Source organism: Phyllobates terribilis, unplaced genomic scaffold, assembly GCF_046119375.1.
Source record: "Phyllobates terribilis strain yellow unplaced genomic scaffold, ASM4611937v1 Scaffold_14__1_contigs__length_39327217, whole genome shotgun sequence".
NCBI classification, from domain to species: Eukaryota; Metazoa; Chordata; class Amphibia; order Anura; family Dendrobatidae; genus Phyllobates; species Phyllobates terribilis.
Genome location: NW_027362774.1, coordinates 35645468 through 35668662, shown reverse-complemented (window position 1 = coordinate 35668662; position 23195 = coordinate 35645468). Strand labels below are relative to the sequence as shown.

The following is a 23195-nucleotide window of genomic DNA, read 5'->3' as shown; positions in this document are numbered from 1 at the left end:
GACGAGGCCGTCGGGGGTCAGCCGGGACCGGGACGAGGCCGTCGGGGGTCAGCCGGGACCGGGACGAGGCCGTCGGGGGTCAGCCGGGATCAGGCGATCGGGGCTCAATGGCGGCCAAGTCCGGTGCTGATCCCCGCGAGTACGGGCCCCACCAGGATGAAGGTGTGGTCTGGACAGCACGCGGCTTGTATCAGAGTGTGATCCGGATATCATCGCCCTGGTGCTGAAGTGGTTAAACATCCAGCATCTCCTGCGGGTGTGTGGAATCACAGGCTCCGCAGCGACCTGCGCTCTGCTGATCCGGGGGAGCGCGGCCGCAGACACGAGGAATGTGCAGGACAGGCGCCAAGTCTAAGAAGCGGAGCAGCGGCGGCTGCAGATCCAGAGGGTAACACCGGGACTCCTGCACACAGGAACACCTCCATCATTTATCCCATGAGGGGTAGTTGTAGTTGTGGAGCAGCTGGATAACAAGAGGGGAGCCTGTGCTGCTCCGATACATTGTACCAGAGCCTGAGCTGTGACAAGCATTGCGTCAGATGGGCTTCCCCATGTGTTCATATTCACTGACAGCAAGCAGAGAAGGGGAACATGGTGAGGAGCCGGGGCGCAGTCTCAGTAATCGGAGGGCGGACGCCTTGTACAGAGGCGCTATCACTGCCGGGTAATGACGGGACGCTTATCATTGTTTTCATGAGCCGCCGCCGCGCAGCAGAGTAACAGCGGGATCTGCAGACGAGGGACACGGCGGGTACAGGACGCCCACTACTAAGAGACCAGGGGGGAGAGCAGCGTCACCGGGGGCGGGGGGGGAGCAGCATCACCGGGGGCGGGGGGGAGCAGCATCACCGGGGGCGGGGGGGGGGAGCAGCGTCACCGGGGGCGGGGGGGGCAGCGTCACTAGGGGGGGGGGAGCAGCGTCACCGGGGGCGGGGGGAGCAGCGTCACTAGGGGGGGGGGGGGGCAGCGTCACCGGGGGGAGCAACCAGTTATTGGGTTTAGGGGGCAATCACTTTCTCACACAGGGCCCTGTAGGTTTGGATTTCTTTTTCCCCTAACAATAAAGACCCTTTATAATCTGCACTTTGTGTCACTTGTGTTATCTTTGTGTAATATTTACATTTGTTTTGTGATCTGAAATATTTAAGTGACAAACAAGCAACAGAATAAGAAATCAGGGAGGGGGGCAAATACTTTCACACCACGGTATATATATTCCTGCCAATACTGAGTTACATGAAGGCGAACGTCCCAGGACCCCTGTGATAACAATCGCCCCACGACAGAGTCTCGTACACCCCTCCTCCGCACCTGTGAGAGCCCCCCTGCAGACAGTGACGTCTGCTGCGCGGCTGCGCTCTGCCTCGGAGCTGCGCTCTGCCTCCGGCTAATTATTGTGCATGAATTTTATTTCAGGGCCCAGACATCAAAATAAAAACTCAGACGAAGCCACCGGGACGAAACCCGAGCCGCCGGCCCTCCCAAACCCGTAATTGAGCAGCGGTCGCTTAGAAATGATGGGTTACCCACCAAAACCTACAGCTAAAATCACACGAGCGCTGCTGTAACTTCAGCAATGACCTTCATACCCAGAAAGCTGGACCGCGGCGGAGAGTGGAGCGCACTGATTAACCCCCTCACTGCCTCAGAGGTCACACACTCAGGGCGGGGGGGGGGGGATACACGGAGCTGAACCCATCCACCGCTCATGGTGTCCGGATGGTTCCTTCATGTCTAATGATCCCGTCACCTGCAGAGCTGAACTCACCAATCTCCTATCTGCAAACTTATCTACATAGCTGGGAACAGAGAACAGCGAAGCAACAGAATTGGCTGCAGCTCTGGATGTGACTGGAGAATCAGATCAACGGAGACATTACAAGGTCTATATGGAGAAAACATTGGAACATTCATCCTCATCACGACTTTACCTCCAGTCTCACTAGCCCCCACACCTCCCCAGTGCTTAACGTCCGGCCTCTCGCCCTTGTCCCCCGTGTGCAACCTCCGGTCGTCCCCCTGTGTGCAACCTCCGGACCCCCGCAGGTGCAACCTCCAGACCCCCGCAGGTGCAACCTCCAGACCCCCGCAGGTGCAACCTCCAGACCCCCGCCATGCTGTCTGTCTTCAGTAACATGTGGCTGGTGGTGCAGAGCTCGCTGGTACCATGTTTATGCTCCCGCACCAGACTGTACTGCGCGGTGACTGTGGGGTCTGGGTGACTGACAGCCGCCGGCGCGTCTGGGTGACTGACAGCCGCCGACGCGTCTGGGTGCCGCGCCACCTTCTAGCGCTTTCTCCCTGCAGATTAGCCCACAGCGATGTGACAGATTCTCCTTAAGCAATGGTATAAGTGATCCGGTGTAGCGGGGGACGCACCTCTTGCTTGGTTTTGGTGGTGTACCCCTGGACGGACTCTCTGGCCACCAGACTCTCCAGGGCGTCTTGGACGGTGCGGACCTTCTCAGACTGAATGTCCAGCTGGAGGGTGAAGAACGGCTGCAGGGTCGCCGACTCCTTGGAGCTGTGCTGATAAACAACAGATCTGCAAGAGAAAGAGGCGATGTGAGCGGACGGCACTGAGCGCGGGCAACTGCAGGGAGCATCGTACGGTGCAGGACACTGCACGGGGCAGCGGCGGCCGACACCATCCTGTACGCGGCTTAATTTATGTCTTGGCTCAATCAGTGATGAGAAATTCTTCCCCGAGTCACAATCTGTCTCCCCAAAACCCATCACTGGGCGGCGCGTTACTGACGATGGGGAACAGGGTGTCCACACCAACCACATGGCACAGACAGCAAACACTTGTGGTGAGGAAGTTTGTTACATTACATCCTGGCACCGCACCCATCCTCCGCAGACGACAGATGTGGGAGCTCCGCCGACTCTGCAGGAACTGCAGCGAGAACCGCGGCTCGTCCAGAGGAAGGACCGGAGGGGAAGAGACATCCCCCGCAGGCAGCGACATCCCCCCGCATACATCACTGACCAGAGCCAGCAGAGAAGGGGTGCCAGTGTCTCCGCTGATCTCTAGTGATGGACAGGCGGCCTTTTATGTCCACAGCTGGGACGAGCAGGTCCGGATATCTGGAGTATAACACACGGCACTGATAATGGACTCGCACCTCATGTGTCCTCCGAAGATCTCGGTGATGGGCGTCTGGACGAAGTCCGCCTGCCGGGTGACCGAGGACTTGTTTCTGGGCCCCACCTGCTCCCACTCCTCGTCGCTGCCTTCCCCCGGCTCTCCCGGCTGGTTCGTCTCCTCTTCGTCGGTCGCCGGCTGAGGTTCGGGTCCATTTGAGATTTCTTTAAAAGAAAAGAAATATTGTTAGTGCGGCTGACAATCAGCAGCTGCCCGGGCATGCTGGGACTTGTGGTTTCTGCACACCATCTCCTCCCGTATCGGGGCACAGGGCTGGGTCAGGCCGGGCCGGGCTGGGTCAGGCCGGGCCGGGGCACAGGGCTGGGTCAGGCCGGGCCGGGGCACAGGGCTGGGTCAGGCCGGGCCGGGGGGGCACAGAGCTGGGTCAGGCCGGGCCGGGGGGCACAGAGCTGGGTCAGGCCGGGCCGGGCCGGGCCGGGGCACAGGGCTGGGTCGAGCTGGGTCAGGCCGGGCGGGCACAGGGCTGGGTCGAGCTGGGTCAGGCCGGGCCGGGGCACAGGGCTGGGTCGAGCTGGGTCAGGCCGGGCCGGGGGGGGGCACAGGGCTGGGTCAGGCCGGGCCGGGGGGGGGGGGGGGGGGCACAGAGCTGGGTCAGGCCGGGCCGGGGGGGGGGGCACAAAGCTGGGTCAGGCCGGGCCGGGGGGGGCACAGAGCTGGGTCAGGCCGGGCCGGGGGGGGGGGCACAGAGCTGGGTCAGGCCGGGCCGGGGGGGGGGGGGCACAGAGCTGGGTCAGGCCGGGCCGGGGGAGGGCACAGAGCTGGGTCAGGCCGGGCAGGGGGGCACAGAGCTGGGTCAGGCCGGGCCGGGGGGGGCACAGAGCTGGGTCAGGTCGGGCCGGGGGGGCACAGAGCTGGGTCAGGTCGGGCCGGGGGGGGCACAGAGCTGGGTCAGGTCGGGCCGGGGGGGGGCACAGAGCTGGGTCAGGCCGGGCCGGGGGGGGCACAGAGCTGGGTCAGGCCGGGCAGGGGGGGCACAGAGCTGGGTCAGGCCGGGCAGGGGGGGCACAGAGCTGGGTCAGGCCGGGCAGGGGGGGGGGGGGGGTTCGGGCACAGGGCTGGGTCGGGCCGGTCCGGGGGGGGGGCACAGAGCTGGGTCAGGCCGGGCAGGGGGGGCACAGAGCTGGGTCAGGCCGGGCCGGGGGGGGGCACAGAGCTGGGTCAGGTCGGGCCGGGGGGGACACAGAGCTGGGTCAGGTCGGGCCGGGGGGGCACAGAGCTGGGTCAGGTCGGGCCGGGGGGGGCACAGAGCTGGGTCAGGCCGGGCCGGGGGGGGCACAGAGCTGGGTCAGGCCGGGCAGGGGGGGGCACAGAGCTGGGTCAGGCCGGGCAGGGGGGGGGGGGGGGTGGGGTTCGGGCACAGGGCTGGGTCGGGCCGGTCCGGGGGGGGGGGCACAGAGCTGGGTCAGGCCGGGCAGGGGGGGCACAGAGCTGGGTCAGGCCGGGCAGGGGGGGCACAGAGCTGGGTCAGGCCGGGCAGGGGGGGGGGGGGGGTTCGGGCACAGGGCTGGGTCGGGCCGGTCCGGGGGGGGGGGGCACAGAGCTGGGTCAGGCCGGGGGGGGGGGGGGGGGCACAGAGCTGGGTCAGGCCGGGCCGGGGGGGGGGGGGGGCACAGAGCTGGGTCAGGCCGGGCCGGGGGGGGGGGGGCACAGAGCTGGGTCAGGCCGGGCCGGGGGGGGGGGGGGGCACAGAGCTGGGTCAGGCCGGGCCGGGGGGGGGGGGGGGGGGGGGGGGGGGCACAGAGCTGGGTCAGGCCGGGCCGGGGGGGGGGGGGGAGGGGGGGGGGGGCACAGAGCTGGGTCAGGCCGGGCAGGGGGGGGGCACAGAGCTGGGTCAGGTCGGGCCGGGGGGGGGGCACAGAGCTGGGTCAGGCCGGGCAGGGGGGCACAGAGCTGGGTCAGGCCGGGCCGGGGGGGGAGGGGGGGGGCACAGAGCTGGGTCAGGTCGGGCCGGGGGGGGGGGGGGGGGGGCACAGAGCTGGGTCAGGTCGGGCCGGGGGGGGCACAGAGCTGGGTCAGGCCGGGCTGGGGGGGGCACAGAGCTGGGTCAGGCCGGGCAGGGGGGGCACAGAGCTGGGTCAGGCCGGGCAGGGGGGGCACAGAGCTGGGTCAGGCCGGGCCGGGGGGGGCACAGAGCTGGGTCAGGCCGGGCCAGGGGGGGCACAGAGCTGGGTCAGGCCGGGCCGGGGGGGCACAGAGCTGGGTCAGGCCGGGCAGGGGGGGCACAGAGCTGGGTCAGGCCGGGCAGGGGGGGCACAGAGCTGGGTCAGGCCGGGCGGGGAGGGGGGGGGGGGTTCGGGCACAGGGCTGGGTCGGGCCGGTCCGGGGGGGGGGCACAGAGCTGGGTCAGGCCGGGCAGGGGGGGCACAGAGCTGGGTCAGGCCGGGCAGGGGGGAGGGTTCGGGCACAGGGCTGGGTCGGGCCGGTCCGGGGGGGGGGGGCACAGAGCTGGGTCAGGCCGGGCCGGGGGGGGGGGCACAGAGCTGGGTCAGGCCTGGCCGGGGGCACAGAGCTGGGTCAGCCAGAATCCCACAATTACAGGGCGTCTGTTTGACAGAAAGAAGACACAGCTCACAGACTGCGGCTGAAAACCCATTAATAAGAGATATTATGGCAGCTGAGGGTTTGCTACAATGTTCATTTCCCTTCATGCCAGGTGCCTGCACCGACACACTGCAGCGATCCCTCAGCAGAGCTGGGGGTCGGCGGCGGGCCTCTAGTTCTGGTCATGAGACCTGCGGCCGGCCCGAGTGCTGACAGCGAAACCGGGCTAAAAGTGCGAGCTACACCGACACATTGTGACGAAGCTGCTGCGCCTCCTCTCAGTGACCCGGCCCGCGGCACAGATAGCGTGCAGCACACAGCCATACTCAATAATCGGGAATTACAAGGAGACGGCGGATGAACAACGCCAAGGCCGCGGTGACGAGGCAGATAACGCGGCGCTGAGCGCGGGGGACGTACTGTCGTTGTGCGGGAACAGCAGCTTCTTCAGAGATAACATTTCCTCATGGAGTCCGTTCAGCACGAACCCCAGATATTCCTCCGCGTCCTCCTGCCGGCCCTGCGGGGACACAATACACGGTTACACCGCCGCGAACAATACACCTGCGCCAACATGGAAGACACCGCTGCAACGCAGCCAACCGGTCAGGTGATGACTCCCTGCCAATCAGGGCGCTCCCCCTGTCAGGGCACGAGGTCAACAGCCCCCCTGGGCTCCGGATGCCAGAGGGGGGCTCAAAACCCCCTCATAGTCACTCATATTGGGCCCGGTACCCTGACACTTTGCAACATTGGGCCAGAGCCCCATGGCAGTCTCCACTGAGTTCCCACGCCCCTTGGTCTCTGGCTGCCACCCCCATTAATTCCTAGACCCTTTGACAGCCCCCATATGGGGCTCGGACCCCCTGACAGCCCCACATATCAGGTCGCAGCCCCTCGTAGCCTCATTTTACCTTCTCGGACAGACTGGACTTGGAGAGGGTCAGCAGCCGGTAGATGTAGGTGGGCTCAAACGCTGCTCCGGGCCGAATGTCGCGAACAACCTTCTCACCGGCCGCCACTGTCGAAAGTGAAGACCATCAGAACCGAGAGGTCCGAGGACCCCCAGTCACTACACACAGGGGTCACACTAATGGCTAGTCCGTCACTCCACACAGGGGGTCACACTAATGGCTAGTCCGTCACTCCACACAGGGGGTCACACTGGTGGTCGGTCCGTCACTCCACACAGAGGGTCACACTGGTGGTCGGTCCGTCACTCCACACAGAGGGTCACACTGGTGGCCGGTCCGTCACTCCACACAGGGGTCACACTGGTGGTCGGTCAGTCACTCCACACAGAGGGTCACACTAATGGCTAGTCCGTCACTCCACACAGAGGGTCACACTGGTGGTCGGTCCATCACTCCACACAGGGGGTCACACTGGTGGTCGGTCCGTCACTCCACACAGGGGTCACACTAATGGCTAGTCCGTCACTCCACACAGGGGTCACACTGGTGGTCGGTCAGTCACTCCACACAGAGGGTCACACTGGTGGCCGGTCAGTCACTCCACACAGGGGGTCACACTAATGGCTAGTCCGTCACTCCACACAGAGGTCACACTGGTGGCCGGTCAGTCACTCCACACAGGGGGTCACACTAATGGCTAGTCCGTCACTCCACACAGGGGTCACACTGGTGGTCGGTCCGTCACTCCACACAGAGGGTCACACTAATGGCTAGTCCGTCACTCCACACAGGGGTCACACTGGTGGTCGGTCCGTCACTCCACACAGAGGGTCACACTAATGGCTAGTCCGTCACTCCACACAGGGGTCACACTGGTGGTCGGTCCGTCACTCCACACAGAGGGTCACACTAATGGCTAGTCCGTCACTCCACACAGGGGGTCACACTAATGGCTAGTCCGTCACTCCACACAGGGGTCACACTGGTGGTCGGTCCGTCACTCCACACAGAGGGTCACACTGGTGGCCGGTCCGTCACTCCACACAGGGGTCACACTGGTGGTCGGTCAGTCACTCCACACAGAGGGTCACACTAATGGCTAGTCCGTCACTCCACACAGAGGGTCACACTGGTGGTCGGTCCATCACTCCACACAGGGGTCCCACTGGTGGTCGGTCCGTCACTCCACACAGAGGGTCACACTAATGGCTAGTCCGTCACTCCACACAGGGGTCACACTGGTGGTCGGTCCGTCACTCCACACAGAGGTCACACTGGTGGTCGGTCCATCACTCCACACAGAGGGTCACACTAATGGCTAGTCCGTCACTCCACACAGGGGTCCCACTGGTGGTCGGTCCATCACTCCACACAGAGGGTCACACTAATGGCTAGTCCGTCACTCCACACAGGGGGGATCACACTGGTGGCCAGTCCGTCACTCCACACAGGGGTCACACTGGTGGTCGGTCCGTCACTCCACACAGAGGTCACACTGGTGATCGGTCCATCACTCCACACAGGGGTCACACTGGTGGTCGGTCAGTCACTCCACACAGAGGGTCACACTAATGGCTAGTCCGTCACTCCACACAGAGGGTCACACTGGTGGTCGGTCCATCACTCCACACAGGGGGTCACACTGGTGGTCGGTCCGTCACTCCACACAGGGGTCACACTAATGGCTAGTCCGTCACTCCACACAGAGGGTCACACTGGTGGCCAGTCCGTCACTGCACACAGAGGTCACACTGGTGGTCGGTCCATCACTCCACACAGGGGTCACACTGGTGGTCGGTCAGTCACTCCACACAGAGGGTCACACTAATGGCTAGTCCGTCACTCCACACAGAGGGTCACACTGGTGGTCGGTCCATCACTCCACACAGGGGGTCACACTGGTGGTCGGTCCGTCACTCCACACAGGGGTCACACTAATGGCTAGTCCGTCACTCCACACAGAGGGTCACACTGGTGGTCGGTCCGTCACTCCACACAGGGGGTCACACTGGTGGTCGGTCCGTCACTCCACACAGAGGGTCACACTGGTGGCCGGTCCGTCACTCCACACAGGGGTCACACTGGTGGTCGGTCCGTCACTCCACACAGAGGGTCACACTGGTGGTCGGTCCATCACTCCACACAGGGGTCACACTAATGGCTAGTCCGTCACTCCACACAGAGGTCACACTGGTGGCCGGTCCGTCACTCCACACAGGGGTCACACTGGTGGTCGGTCCGTCACTCCACACAGAGGTCACACTGGTGGTCGGTCCATCACTCCACACAGGGGTCACACTGGTGGTCGGTCAGTCACTCCACACAGAGGGTCACACTAATGGCTAGTCCGTCACTCCACACAGAGGGTCACACTGGTGGTCGGTCCATCACTCCACACAGAGGTCACACTGGTGGTCGGTCCGTCACTCCACACAGGGGTCACACTAATGGCTAGTCCGTCACTCCACACAGAGGGTCACACTGGTGGTCGGTCAGTCACTCCACACAGAGGGTCACACTAATGGCTAGTCCGTCACTCCACAGAGGGTCACACTGGTGGTCGGTCAGTCACTCCACACAGAGGGTCACACTAATGGCTAGTCCGTCACTCCACACAGAGGGTCACACTGGTGGTCGGTCAGTCACTCCACACAGAGGGTCACACTAATGGCTAGTCCGTCACTCCACACAGAGGGTCACACTGGTGGTCGGTCCGTCACTCCACACAGGGGGTCACACTGGTGGTCGGTCCGTCACTCCACACAGAGGGTCACACTGGTGGCCGGTCCGTCACTCCACACAGGGGTCACACTGGTGGTCGGTCCGTCACTCCACACAGAGGGTCACACTGGTGGTCGGTCCATCACTCCACACAGGGGGGGGGGGATCACACTGGTGGCCAGTCCGTCACTCCACATAGGGGGGGGGGGGTCACACTGGTGGCCAGTCCGTCACTCCACACAGGGGGGATCACACTGGTGGCCAGTCCGTCACTCCACACAGGGGGGATCACACTGGTGGCCAGTCCGTCACTCCACACAGGGGGGATCACACTGGTGGCCAGTCCGTCACTCCACACAGGGGGGATCACACTGGTGGTCGGTCCGTCACTCCACACAGAGGGTCACACTGGTGGTCGGTCCATCACTCCACACAGGGGTCACACTGGTGGTCGGTCCGTCACTCCACACAGAGGGTCACACTAATGGCTAGTCCGTCACTCCACACAGGGGGTCACACTGGTGGTCGGTCCATCACTCCACACAGAGGGTCACACTAATGGCTAGTCCGTCACTCCACACAGAGGTCACACTGGTGGCCGGTCCGTCACTCCACACAGGGGTCACACTGGTGGTCGGTCCGTCACTCCACACAGAGGGTCACACTGGTGGCCGGTCCGTCACTCCACACAGGGGTCACACTGGTGGTCGGTCAGTCACTCCACACAGAGGGTCACACTAATGGCTAGTCCGTCACTCCACACAGAGGGTCACACTGGTGGTCGGTCCATCACTCTACACAGGGGGTCACACTGGTGGTCGGTCCGTCACTCCACACAGGGGTCACACTGGTGGTCGGTCCGTCACTCCACACAGAGGGTCACACTGGTGGTCGGTCAGTCACTCCACACAGAGGGTCACACTAATGGCTAGTCCGTCACTCCACACAGAGGGTCACACTGGTGGTCGGTCCGTCACTCCACACAGGGGGTCACACTGGTGGTCGGTCCGTCACTCCACACAGAGGGTCACACTGGTGGCCGGTCCGTCACTCCACACAGGGGTCACACTGGTGGTCGGTCCGTCACTCCACACAGAGGGTCACACTGGTGGTCGGTCCATCACTCCACACAGGGGGGGGGGGATCACACTGGTGGCCAGTCCGTCACTCCACATAGGGGGGGGGTCACACTGGTGGCCAGTCCGTCACTCCACACAGGGGGGATCACACTGGTGGCCAGTCCGTCACTCCACACAGGGGGGATCACACTGGTGGCCAGTCCGTCACTCCACACAGGGGGATCACACTGGTGGCCAGTCCGTCACTCCACACAGGGGGGATCACACTGGTGGCCAGTCCGTCACTCCACACAGGGGGGATCACACTGGTGGCCAGTCCGTCACTCCACACAGGGGGGATCACACTGGTGGCCAGTCCGTCACTCCACACAGGGGGGATCACACTGGTGGCCAGTCCGTCACTCCACACAGGGGGGATCACACTGGTGGCCAGTCCGTCACTCCACACAGGGGGGATCACACTGGTGGCCAGTCCGTCACTCCACACAGGGGGGATCACACTGGTGGCCAGTCCGTCACTCCACACAGGGGGGATCACACTGGTGGCCAGTCCGTCACTCCACACAGGGGGGATCACACTGGTGGCCAGTCCGTCACTACACACAGGGGGGATCACACTGGTGGCCAGTCCGTCACTACACACAGGGGGGATCACACTGGTGGCCAGTCCGTCACTCCACACAGGGGGGATCACACTGGTGGCCAGTCCGTCACTCCACATAGGGGTGTCACACTGGTGGTCAGTCCGTCAGTCCACACAGGGGTCACAGTGGTGGCCAGTCCGTCAGTCCACACAGGGGGGGGGGGGGTCACACTGGTGGTCGGTCCATCACTCCACACAGGGGGGGGGGGTCACACTGGTTGTCGGTCCGTCACTCCACACAGGGGTCACACTGGGGGCCAGTCCGTCACTCCACACAGGGGTCACACTGGGGGCCAGTCCGTCACTCCACACAGGGGTCACACTGGGGGCCAGTCCGTCACTCCACACAGGGGTCACACTGGGGGCCAGTCCGTCACTCCACACAGGGGTCACACTGGGGGCCAGTCCGTCACTCCACACAGGGGTCACACTGGGGGCCAGTCCGTCACTCCACACAGGGGTCACACTGGGGGCCAGTCCGTCACTCCACACAGGGGTCACACTGGGGGCCAGTCCGTCACTCCACACAGGGGTCACACTGGGGGCCAGTCCGTCACTCCACACAGGGGTCACACTGGGGGCCAGTCCGTCACTCCACACGGGTCACACTGGGGGCCAGTCCGTCACTCCACACAGGGGTCACACTGGGGGCCAGTCCGTCACTCCACACAGGGGTCACACTGGGGGCCAGTCCGTCACTCCACACAGGGGTCACACTGGGGGCCAGTCCGTCACTCCACACAAGGGGGGATCACACTGGTGGCCAGTCCATCAATCCACACATGTGGTCGGTGGCGCCCTGTGTTGTGGACGTCGTCCTGTGGAGACCCCTCCGGACCCCCGGTGGCTGACTTTCGCCCTTACCTTGCTTCGCCTTAGCAATGACCGGCATGTTTGTGAATTCATTCATCAGGCGAACGCTGAAAGAAGAAGAAGAGGCAAAACCTGAGAAACCAGAACCGGCGACGGTCGGAGGAGCCCCGAGCGGCCATGATCAGGGGCCGTTATCAGCCGCTACACCCTGCTCCCGGGAAATTCTGGAACTTTCCACCACACACGGCTACTTACAAGCTGTCGATCATGGGCGTTGAGGTGCTCGCTCGCTGCAGCTTGCTGTACATGGGAATGCACTTCATCAGATGGTACATGGGCGGACAGGCCACCAGAGCTTGGAGGGTCTGCCGCACGGGTCAAGGAATAAACAATACACAAATCACTCACCGGCCGGAGCCACCGAGACCCCCAGCAGATCAATGATGGTCTAGACGGGATACCACAGTAACAAACCCTCAGCTGTGACATTAGGAATGTTCTCATGCAATGAAAGCAGTATGAGAAGGCTGCAGGTAGCTGGAGCCCCCCCTGCTGCGCAGACCCCCTACAATCAGTGCAGGGCACCTGGAGGCAATCTGATACTGGCCGACCTCAGTGGGGAGTCCCTGAAAGTAGAGGCCTATAATGGCAGCTGCCAGACGCCGCCGTGAAGGATACAGCATTGATGTAGCACCAGTTTCCTTTGTTGACGAGTCCTCGCGGCTGTAACGACACGGGTTTATGGATGAGCTTCACCCCCTCCAGGATCTCTGCGGAGAGGAGGAAAGCAGCGTCAGCACAGATGGCACACAGTATGGCGGCTGGCAAACATGGGAGGCAGCAAACATGGCGGCTGGCAAACATAGGAGGCAGCAAACATGGCGGCCGGCAAACATTGGTGGCAGCAAACATGGCGGCCGTCAAACATGGGAGGCGGCAAACATGGCGGCCGGCAAACATGGGAGGCGGCAAACATGGCGGCCGGCAAACATGGGAGGCGGCAAACATGGGAGGCAGCAAACATGGCGGCCGGCAAACATGGGAGGCAGCAAACATGGGAGGCAGCAAACATGGGAGGCAGCAAACATGGCGGCCGGCAAACATTGGAGGCAGCAAACATGGGAGGCTGGCAAACATGGGAGGCAGCAAACATGGCCCCTGCCCCCCACATCTGACAGATAACATAGTGGGGTGTAGATCACGGGATCTCCGACTCCCGCTCGAACCAGTGGTACATGGGGGATCGGAGGCGGCCGCAGCACGGAGTGGCCCCATCTGAACCCCCATCATCCTACATAGGCTTCTGCAGCCGCACTCCCCATTGCCCCCTGATTATTAGGGAAAGGGAACAAAATGCTGGAATTTTTTAAAAAAATTAAAAAAATATTAAAATCCCCAGGGGGCCCTTCATCGCTAACGACCCCGGGGGCCCCGCCGGTCTTTACTTTCCAGCACCAGCGCGGCTCTTAGAAGTGATGCAAGCAGATACAGAACGTCATTGCTTCAGGAAAACAGAGAGCAGTGCGGACCACCGGGGTCGTCAGTGCTGGAGCGCGGGTATACAGGTGTGTTATTCACCGGGTGAATCATGCTTTGCTCCAGCGCTGACCCTGGTGGTCCCCACAACCCAGTGCGATGGTCTACCATTACCCACCCGGGGGTGCTTGGATGCTGTGGCACGAGGGCGCTGATTATACCTCAGTATTAAAGGGGAGGTCAGATGTAGGACATGCACCTCACTGTAGGAAATGATACAGGAATCCTACACGCCTGACATTCCCTTTAATACTGCGGTCTGATTGGTGCACACGGCTGCTCTGCCCTCGAACCGCAGGCTTGGAGCGCCACCTGGTGGGTAATGTTGGTAGAGAAATAAGGCGTCCCAGGTCATGGAGGATCCTCTGCCCGCACAGCCCATGTGCTGCTACTGTACCTGCAGGACGGCCGACGTCGTCCGACCTCCATACAGGACCCGCGCTTCAGCCCAGAGCCGGTGACCCCGTCCTTTACACCGGGAAGGTCACAATCAGGAGTCAAGGGGCGAGCTGTCGCTCCATATGAGGGAGACACAGCTGAGCTCGAGGGTCCGCACGTGTCATGTTACTGCGGCGCCTCTTACTGGTTATCGCCCTGTGCGCTCGTGTGCCTACATTTTACTTTCTGGTTCCTTCACGGCCTCACGTCCCCCCATCCCGGCTTCACACAATTATTAATGGGTCCATTTTAAAAACTCCGGGAAACGAAGAGGAAGTTGTGGACGGAACAGCGGCTCCACCACAGGACCACGAGGGTCTCTGCACCCCGGGAACCACAGGGGCCTCTGCAACCCCGGGAACCACAGGGGCCTCTGCAACCCCGGGAGCCACAGGGGCCTCTGCAACCCCGGGAGCCACAGGGGCCTCTGCAACCCCGGGAGCCACAGGGGCCTCTGCAACCCCGGGAGCCACAGGGGCCTCTGCAACCCCGGGAGCCACAGGGGCCTCTGCACCCATGAGAGACATCAACCCATCAGCAATTACCCCAAAGTACAGCTCTAGCCTGGGGCTCATCAGCCATTCCTAAACTACAAGTCCCAGCAGGTGCTTGCACAGGTTGGAGCACCGAGCGCCAACTGTCCCTATAATCAGTAACATTCACTACGGCGTGGTACACGGTGTACACACACACAGTGTGCAGCCTGCACTGAGGACACTGCCACCAGTGGCGCCATCTTGTGGTGACCACGACCTACGCTGTAACAGCATTATAATAAGGCCTTATACCCGTGGCAGACTCTGCGGACGAACACAACATACCTGCAATATTTATGGCTACTGGATCCTCTGAAACAGGAACGGGGCCCTCCTTAACGTCAGCCTGTTTCTCGGGGGCCGGCGGGGCAGTAGAGGGGGCCACTGGCTTAGTTTCGACGTAAGCCACCAGTGGGGTTGGGGAGGGCTTGGAATTGTGAAAGAGACTCGCCCAAGACTTCGCTGGGGGATTGCCGGGGGCCAAGGAAGACGCCAGGTTCACGGCCTGAGACAAGGACGTGTCCTCCGGCTTCACTTGCTCGGCCTCGGGATGCAAATCCAGCCCATTGGGGGCCGCAGCGTCCTCTATGGCTTCAAGTGTCTGCCCGTTGGCTACCCCTGGCGTTTCAGTAGTATCAGAGTCAGCCGGCGACTGCTCCTCAGCTGTCCTTAGGGGGCTCTCTCGCCCGCTGTCTGAGGCCGTGCCTTCCTCAGGCTGCCCAGCAGTCCTGCCATCATCTAGTGCATATGGTACGGAGGTGCCGTCGTCACTGACAGCCTCTATGCTGAAGTCCACGGCGGGCTCCGGGCTGTCACAAGTCCTAGGGGAGGCCGACGATGCCCGAGCGTCGTCTCCAAGCTCGGGCTCGTCTGTGCCGATACTGTCGAGTCCTGCGGAGGTGGCGTGCCCATTCACAAGGGTCTCCGCAGGGACATCGCCAACACCTTCCAAGTAACTGTAATACCCCGGGGGCCGTTTTTTCTTCTTTTTCCGCTCTCTCTGCGCAGATGTACCGTCACTGTCTGCGTTGCCGCTGCTGTCGGGGAGAGCGGCGTCGGAGAATTGACCGTCGATGGCGTCACAGTTGTTTGCGAGGAGGAGGTCATCGGGACTCTTCTGGGTCGGGCTGCAGGACAGGATGAACTCCGGAGCCTGCGGATTTAGGGTGCTGGAAATACTGTAATCCGAGTTCCCGAGCAGAGCGGCGTCCACGTCAATTACTTCACTCACCCCAAACTCGATTCTCTGAAAGTCGTCACCTTACACAAGAAAAAAAAAAGCATCAGGAGCTGCGCAAAAGAGCGACGATGCCGCAAACGTGACCCCGCACTCAACCCGTTACCTACAGACACTATGCGTGCGTACGTCTATGAGCGGTGCAGGGTTACGGGGTCAGACCCGGTCCACGCACCGACACACGATATCACAGGCACTTACCATCCTGGAGATCACATGAAGACCGCGGGCCGCAGAACACCGGCTCATTGAAAGGGGGCAACTGTGGAGAGAACAAGAAAAGGGGCATCAAACACAAGAAAAACTCCTGAGGAACTGAATGCAAGCTGCCCTGTGTGCACACGGCTCAGGATCAGTCAGAATCTGCATGAGATCGGTCACTGCCAGCACACGAGGCCCCGAAGAAAGTGCTACCCCCCAGACTGTGCAGAGGCCCCGCTGAGCGGCGTGATCCTCACGAGTATGCACAGCGCGAAGCAGAGGCTCAGCCTCAGAACACTTCCCACAACCAGACACTGGAGGGCGCCGTATATGCCACGGGGCAAGATCTCTGAGGCCTGATGTCACCACAAGTCTACATGGGAACGTCCTCTGCTTCTGGAGGTTTCTTCTGCAGTCACTGAGGACCGAGGTCAAAGTTTCTTCACCCCATACTGTATGGGGCCACAAACACAACGGCCACCACCTCGACGACACCAGGACGCCCCCACCGGCCACCACGACACACTGGGAGGCCAACATTAAGGTCATCACCACAACATTGGGAGGCCAACACACCAGCCATCACGACACACCGCCAGGAACCAACGAGCCGGCCACCACCACAACACAACACTGGGAGGCCAATGAGCCGGCCACCACCACAACACAACACTGGGAGGCCAACACACCAGCCATCGTGACACACCGCCAGGAACCAACGAGCCGGCCACCACCACAATACAACATTGGGAGGCCAACACGCTGGCCACCACCACAACACAACACTGGGAGGCCAACACGCTGGCCACCACCACAACACAACACTGGGAGGCCAACACGCTGGCCACCACCACAACACAACACTGGGAGGCCAACACGCTGGCCACCACCACAACACAACACTGGGAGGCCAACACTCCGGCCACCACCACAACACAACACTGGGAGGCCAACACACCGGCCACCACCACAACACAACACTGGGAGGCCAACACACCGGCCACCACCACAACACAACACTGGGAGGCCAACACGCTGGCCACCACCACAACACAACACTGGGAGGCCAACACACCGGCCACCACCACAACACAACACTGGGAGGCCAACACACCGGCCACCACCACAACACAACACTGGGAGGCCAACACACCAGTCATCATGACACACCGCCAGGAACCAACGAGCCGGCCACCACCACAATACAACATTGGGAGGCCAACACGCTGGCCACCACCACAACACAACACTGGGAGGCCAACACGCTGGCCACCACCACAACACAACACTGGGAGGCCAACACGCCGGCCACCACCACAACACAACACTGGGAGGCCAACACGCTGGCCCCCACCACAACACAACACTGGGAGGCCAACACGCTGGCCCCCACCACAACACAACACTGGGAGGCCAACACGCTGGCCCCCACCACAACACAACACTGGGAGGCCAACACGCTGGCCCCCACCACAACACAACACTGGGAGGCCAACACGCTGGCCCCCACCACAACACAACACTGGGAGGCCAACACACCGGCCACCACCACAACACAACACTGGGAGGCCAACACACCGGCCACCACCACAACACAACACTGGGAGGCCAACACACCGGCCACCACCACAACACAACAATGGGAGGCCAACACACCGGCCACCACCACAACACAACACTGGGAGGCCAACACACCGGCCACCACCACAACACAACACTGGGAGGCCAACACACCGGCCACCACCACAACACAACACTGGGAGGCCAACACGCTGGCCACCACCACAACACAACACTGGGAGGCCAACACGCTGGCCACCACCACAACACAACACTGGGAGGCCAACACGCTGGCCACCACCACAACACAACACTGGGAGGCCAACACGCTGGCCACCACCACAACACAACACTGGGAGGCCAACACGCCGGCCACCACCACAACACAACACTGGGAGGCCAACACGCTGGCCCCCACCACAACACAACACTGGGAGGACAACACGCCGGCCACCACCACAACACAACACTGGGAGGCCAACACGCTGGCCACCACCACAACACAACACTGGGAGGCCAACACGCTGGCCACCACCACAACACAACACTGGGAGGCCAACACGCTGGCCACCACCACAACACAACACTGGGAGGCCAACACGCTGGCCCCCACCACAACACAACACTGGAAGGCCAACACGCTGGCCACCACAACACAAAACCAGGAGGCCCACAAGCCAGCCATCACAACACAATGTCAAGACACTGGTCATCATAAAACAACAACAAGATGCCAACACGACACAGGGTCATGACGCTGGCAACCACCAGAACACAACAATGGCCACCAAGAGACAATGCCAAGTCGCCATTGACCATGACACAACACTGGGACGCCACGACATCAACAAACCATCACATCAGCCAACATAATGTGAGGATTTGATATCCACGTATCACAACGCCTCTTGTGCCCAGACTTCAGAGCGCGCTGAATAATTACTTCTGGGTGTAAAGTTCTGGTCCGAGGTCCGTAAGCAGCGAAACATCGAAATGTGAAGAACGGGGCGAGGGACGGATCCTTACCTCTACTGTGCAGCGAGTGCTGGTGAAGAACTGGCGGAATTCATCGTCACTGAACTCCCCAAAAATGTACTGAAAAAAAAAAGAAGAAACACAAGTCAGACCACACAAAACAGGCGACCGGAGGAACCCGGACCCCCGACAACTCCCTGACACTCTGCAGGTTGTCACCTCAACATCTGATATTCAGGATCTCTCCCCCCCCCCCCCCCCCCTGCCTGGGATCAAACCTCCCAGGATCACTCCCCCCTTCCCCCGGGATCACTACCCCCCCACCCCCCGGAGTCACACACACCCCCCCCCCCCGGGATCACTCTTCCTCCACCCCATAGGATCACTCCCCCCTTCCCCCAGGATCGCTCCCCCATCTCCCCCGGGATCCCTCTTCCTCCACTCCATAGGATCGCTCCCCCATCACCCCCGGGATCACTGCTTGGATACAGCGCAGCTTTGTCCTGCACAATGTGACCTAATCATGAGATGATAACGGGCCGCGAACATCCAGAGAAAAGTGCGAGCGCAGCACGAGCGTCTCATTGTCATCGTCCTGCAGCTTCAGCAATAGATACGTTCACGTAGCAGCCGGCGTAATCCGCGGGCCCCGCGCCAGCATATCCCAGCACAGCAGCGGGTACAATGGGTGCTCCGAGCAAAGGTCCAAACCGCGGCACATCACCCCTCCCCCCGGAGCAAGACCTCAGCACAGGACGGCCAGCGAGCGCCCAATGTACCACGCTTGCTGTTTGTGAATAGAAACATCCAGGAGCTGCTACAATGTATCAGTCAGGAGTTCAGGCGGAGGATGCAACTGCAACAAACCCTCAGTAATAAATTTATTGTTCCCTGTTATCAGCCATTCCGAGCAGTACTGATACCTTCCTGTCACATATCTGCCGTGAACCTATAGAAATCAGATCCGTCACCATTAATGGCCGATCTGCAACGTCATCAGCTCTGGGAAATAATGTTACCGGCCCTTTAAGAAGCGCGCGATCCTAGAAGAGCTCATGGATGTCTGACCCCTGATTGCCACCTGAGCACAATCCATAGCGGATGTCACTAATCGCACCGACCGCCCCCCACTATCTGCTGATCTCTGTACACAGGTGAAGACACCATCATGGGACGGGAAGGGTTAAGCACGTGGCTGGGCCGGTGCCGGAAGGAGGCAGAACCCCGGGTACAAGAGCGGAGCTCAGCGCCAGGATGCGCGCGGCGGAGATAGGTGTGCTGGGCAAGAAGAGCGCCATTAATCATCTGAATGTGGGGGCAGGAAGCCTAAGGGAGGTGTGAACCTGGCGGACCACCAGCACCGTCCTCATCACAGCCGGTAAGGACCAGCACCGTCCTCATCACAGCCGGTAAGGACCAGCACCGTCCTCATCACAGCCGGTAAGGACCAGCACCGTCCTCATCACAGCCGGTAAGGACCAGCACCGTCCTCATCACAGCCGGTAAGGACCAGCACCGTCCTCATCACAGCCGGTAAGGACCAGCACCGTCCTCATCACAGCCGGTAAGGACCAGCACCGTCCTCATCACAGCCGGTAAGGACCAGCACCGTCCACATCACAGCCGGTAAGGACCAGCACCGTCCACATCACAGCCGGTAAGGACCAGCACCGTCCACATCACAGCCGGTAAGGACCAGCACAGTCCTCATCACAGCCGGTAAGGACCAGCACAGTCCTCATCACAGCCGGTAAGGACCAGCACCGTCCTCATCACAGCCGGTAAGGACCAGCACCGTCCTCATCACAGCCGGTAAGGACCAGCACCGCCCTCATCACAACCGGTAAGGACCAGCACAGTCCTTATCACAACCAGTAAGGACCAACAGAGTCCCTATCATCCACCCCAGTAAGGACCAGCAGATATCTGGACAGGAGAATGATCCAAGTCCTGCACCACAAGGAGGATCCAATTAGGACGACCATAGAACAGAAAACCATAAACAACGGCAGATCGGGAATTATGGATGAGTGATGAAAGCAATACTACTCGCCCCCATCAATCCCAGAGCTATCCCTTTCGGATGACCAAGATCCCCACTGGACTCTGCAGGAAATGCCCGTCATCCTCGCAATGAGGATCGGTAGCGAGGGGACGCGGGTTCAATCGTGCACAATGAATGAGGCGCGGAAGAGAGGGGACACAGGACCCATCGCGCACAATGAATGAGGCGCAGCAGAGAGGGGACGCGGGATCTATCGTGCACAATGAATGAGGCGCGGAAGCGAGGGGACGCGGGACCCGTCGTGCACAATGAAAGAGGCGCAGCAGCGAGGGGACGCGGGACCCATCGCGCACAATGAATGAGGCGCGGCAGCGAGGGGACGCGGGACCCATCGCGCACAATGAATGAGGCGCAGCAGTGAGGGGACACGGGATCTATCGTGCACAATGAATGAGGTGCAGCAGAGAGGGGACGCGGGACCCGTCGTGCACAATGAATGAGGCGCAGCAGCGAGTGGAAGTGGGATCTATCGTGCACAATGAATGAGGCGCAGCAGCGAGGGGATACGGGACCCGTCGAGCACAATGAATGAGGCGCAGCAGTGAGGAGACGCGGGATCAATCGTGCACAATGAATGAGGCGCAGCAGAGAGGGGACGCGGGATCCATCGTGCACAATGAATGAGGCGCAGCAGAGAGGGGACGCGGGATCCATCGTGCACAATGAATGAAGCGCAGCAGCGAGGGGACGCAGGACCCGTCGTGGACAATGAATGAGGCGCAGCAGAGAGGGGACGCTGGATCCATCGTGCACAATGAATGAAGCGCAGCAGCGAGGGGACGCGGGACCCGTCGAGCACAATGAATGAGGCGCAGCAGCGAGGGGACGCGGGATCCATCGTGCACAATGAATGAGGCGCAGCAGCGAGGGGACGCGGGATCCATCGTGCACAATGAATGAGGCGCAGCAGCGAGGGGACGCGGGATCCATCGTGCACAATGAATGAAGCGCAGCAGCGAGGGTACGCAGGATCCATCGTGCACAATGAATGAAGCGCAGCAGCGAGGGGATGCGGGATCCATCGTGCACAATGAATGAGGCGCAGCAAGCGAGGGGACGTGGGACCCATCGTGCACAATGAATGAAGATCAGTAGTGAGGGGACGCAGGATCCATCGTACACAATGAAGAAGGCGCAGCAGTGAGGAGACGCGGGACCCATCGTGCACAATAAATGAGGTGCGGTAGTGACGGGACGCGGAACCCATCGTGCACAATGAATGAGGCGCAGCAGAGAAGGGACGCGGGACCCATCGTGCACAATGAATGAGGCGCAGTAGTGAGGGGACGCGGGATCAATCGTGCACAATGAATGAGGCGCAGCAGAGAGGGGACGCGGGACCCATCGTGCACAATGAATAAGGCGCAGCAGTGAGGGGACGCGGGACCCATCGCGCACAATGAATGAGGCGCAGCAGCGAGGGGACACGGGATCCATCGTGCACAATGAATGAAGTGCAGCAGCGAGGGGACGCGGGACCCATCGTGCACAATGAATGAAGCGCAGCAGCGAGGGGACGCGGGATCCATCGTGCACAATGAATGAGGCGCAGCAGTGAGGGGACGCGGGATCCATCATGCACAATGAATGAGGCGCAGCAGAGAGAGGACGCGGGACCCATCGTGCACAATGAATGAGGCGCAGCAGCGAGGGGACACGGGATCTATCGTGCACAATGAATGAAGCGCAGCAGCGAGGGGACGCGGGATCCATCGTGCACAATGAATGAGGCGCAGCAGCGAGGGGACGCGGGACCCATCGTGCACAATGAATGAGGCGCAGCAGCGAGGGGACGTGGGATCTATCGTGCACAATGAATGAGGCGCAGCAGCGAGGGGACGCGGGATTCATCGTGCACAATGAATGAGGTGCGGTAGTGAAGGGACGTGGGACCCATCGTGCACAATGAATGAGGAGCAGCAGTGAGGAGACGCGGGACCCATCATGCACAACGAATGAGGCGCAGCAGGGAGGAGACGCGGGACCCATCATGCACAACGAATGAGGCGCAGCAGTGAGGAGACGCGGGACCCATCATGCACAACGAATGAGGCGCAGCAGTGAGGAGACGCGGGACCCATCATGCACAACGAATGAGGCGCAGCAGGGAGGAGACGCGGGACCCATCATGCACAACGAATGAGGCGCAGCAGTGAGGAGACGCGGGACCCATCGCGCACAATGAATGAGGCGCAGCAGTGCGGGGACGCGGGATCCATCGTGCACAATGAATGAGGCGCAGCAGTGAGTGGACGCGGGACCCATCGTGCACAATGAATGAGGTGCGGTAGTGAGGGGACGCGGGATCCATCGTCCACAATGAATGAGGCGCAGCAGTGAGTGGACGCGGGACCCATCGTGCACAATGAATGAGGTGCGGTAGTGAGGGGACGTGGGATCCATCGTGCACAATGAATGAGGCGCAGCAGTGAGGGGACGCGGGACCCATCGTGCACAATGAATGAGGTGCGGTAGTGAGGGGACGCGGGATCCATCGTCCACAATGAATGAGGCGCAGCAGTGAGGGGACGCGGAACCCATCGTGCACAATGAATGAAGCGCAGCAGAGAGGGGACGCGGGATCCATCTTACACAATGAATGAGGCGCAGCAGTGAGGGGACGCGGGATCCATTGTGCACAATGAATGAGGCGCAGCAGTGAGGGGACGCGGGATTCATCGTGCACAATGAATGAGGTGCGGTAGTGAAGGGACGTGGGACCCATCGTGCACAATGAATGATCGGTAGTGAGGGGACGCGGGACCCA

General features: G+C 61.4%; 1 protein-coding gene across 1 annotated transcript in view; it reads right to left on the bottom strand.

Moving 5' to 3' along the window:
- USP10 (ubiquitin specific peptidase 10) overlaps nucleotides 1-23195 on the bottom strand; it is a 32679-nt gene that overhangs the window by 3141 nt on the left and 6343 nt on the right. Inside the window, exons 2-11 of the mRNA XM_073659908.1 lie at nucleotides 18415-18483; nucleotides 15829-15889; nucleotides 14676-15650; nucleotides 12559-12650; nucleotides 12136-12245; nucleotides 11932-11987; nucleotides 6625-6731; nucleotides 6131-6230; nucleotides 3129-3312; nucleotides 2380-2545 (exon numbers count right to left, since the gene is read on the bottom strand). Coding sequence (XP_073516009.1) covers nucleotides 2380-2545; nucleotides 3129-3312; nucleotides 6131-6230; nucleotides 6625-6731; nucleotides 11932-11987; nucleotides 12136-12245; nucleotides 12559-12650; nucleotides 14676-15650; nucleotides 15829-15889; nucleotides 18415-18483 — 1920 coding nt within the window. The remainder of the gene's footprint in view (nucleotides 1-2379; nucleotides 2546-3128; nucleotides 3313-6130; nucleotides 6231-6624; nucleotides 6732-11931; nucleotides 11988-12135; nucleotides 12246-12558; nucleotides 12651-14675; nucleotides 15651-15828; nucleotides 15890-18414; nucleotides 18484-23195) is intronic.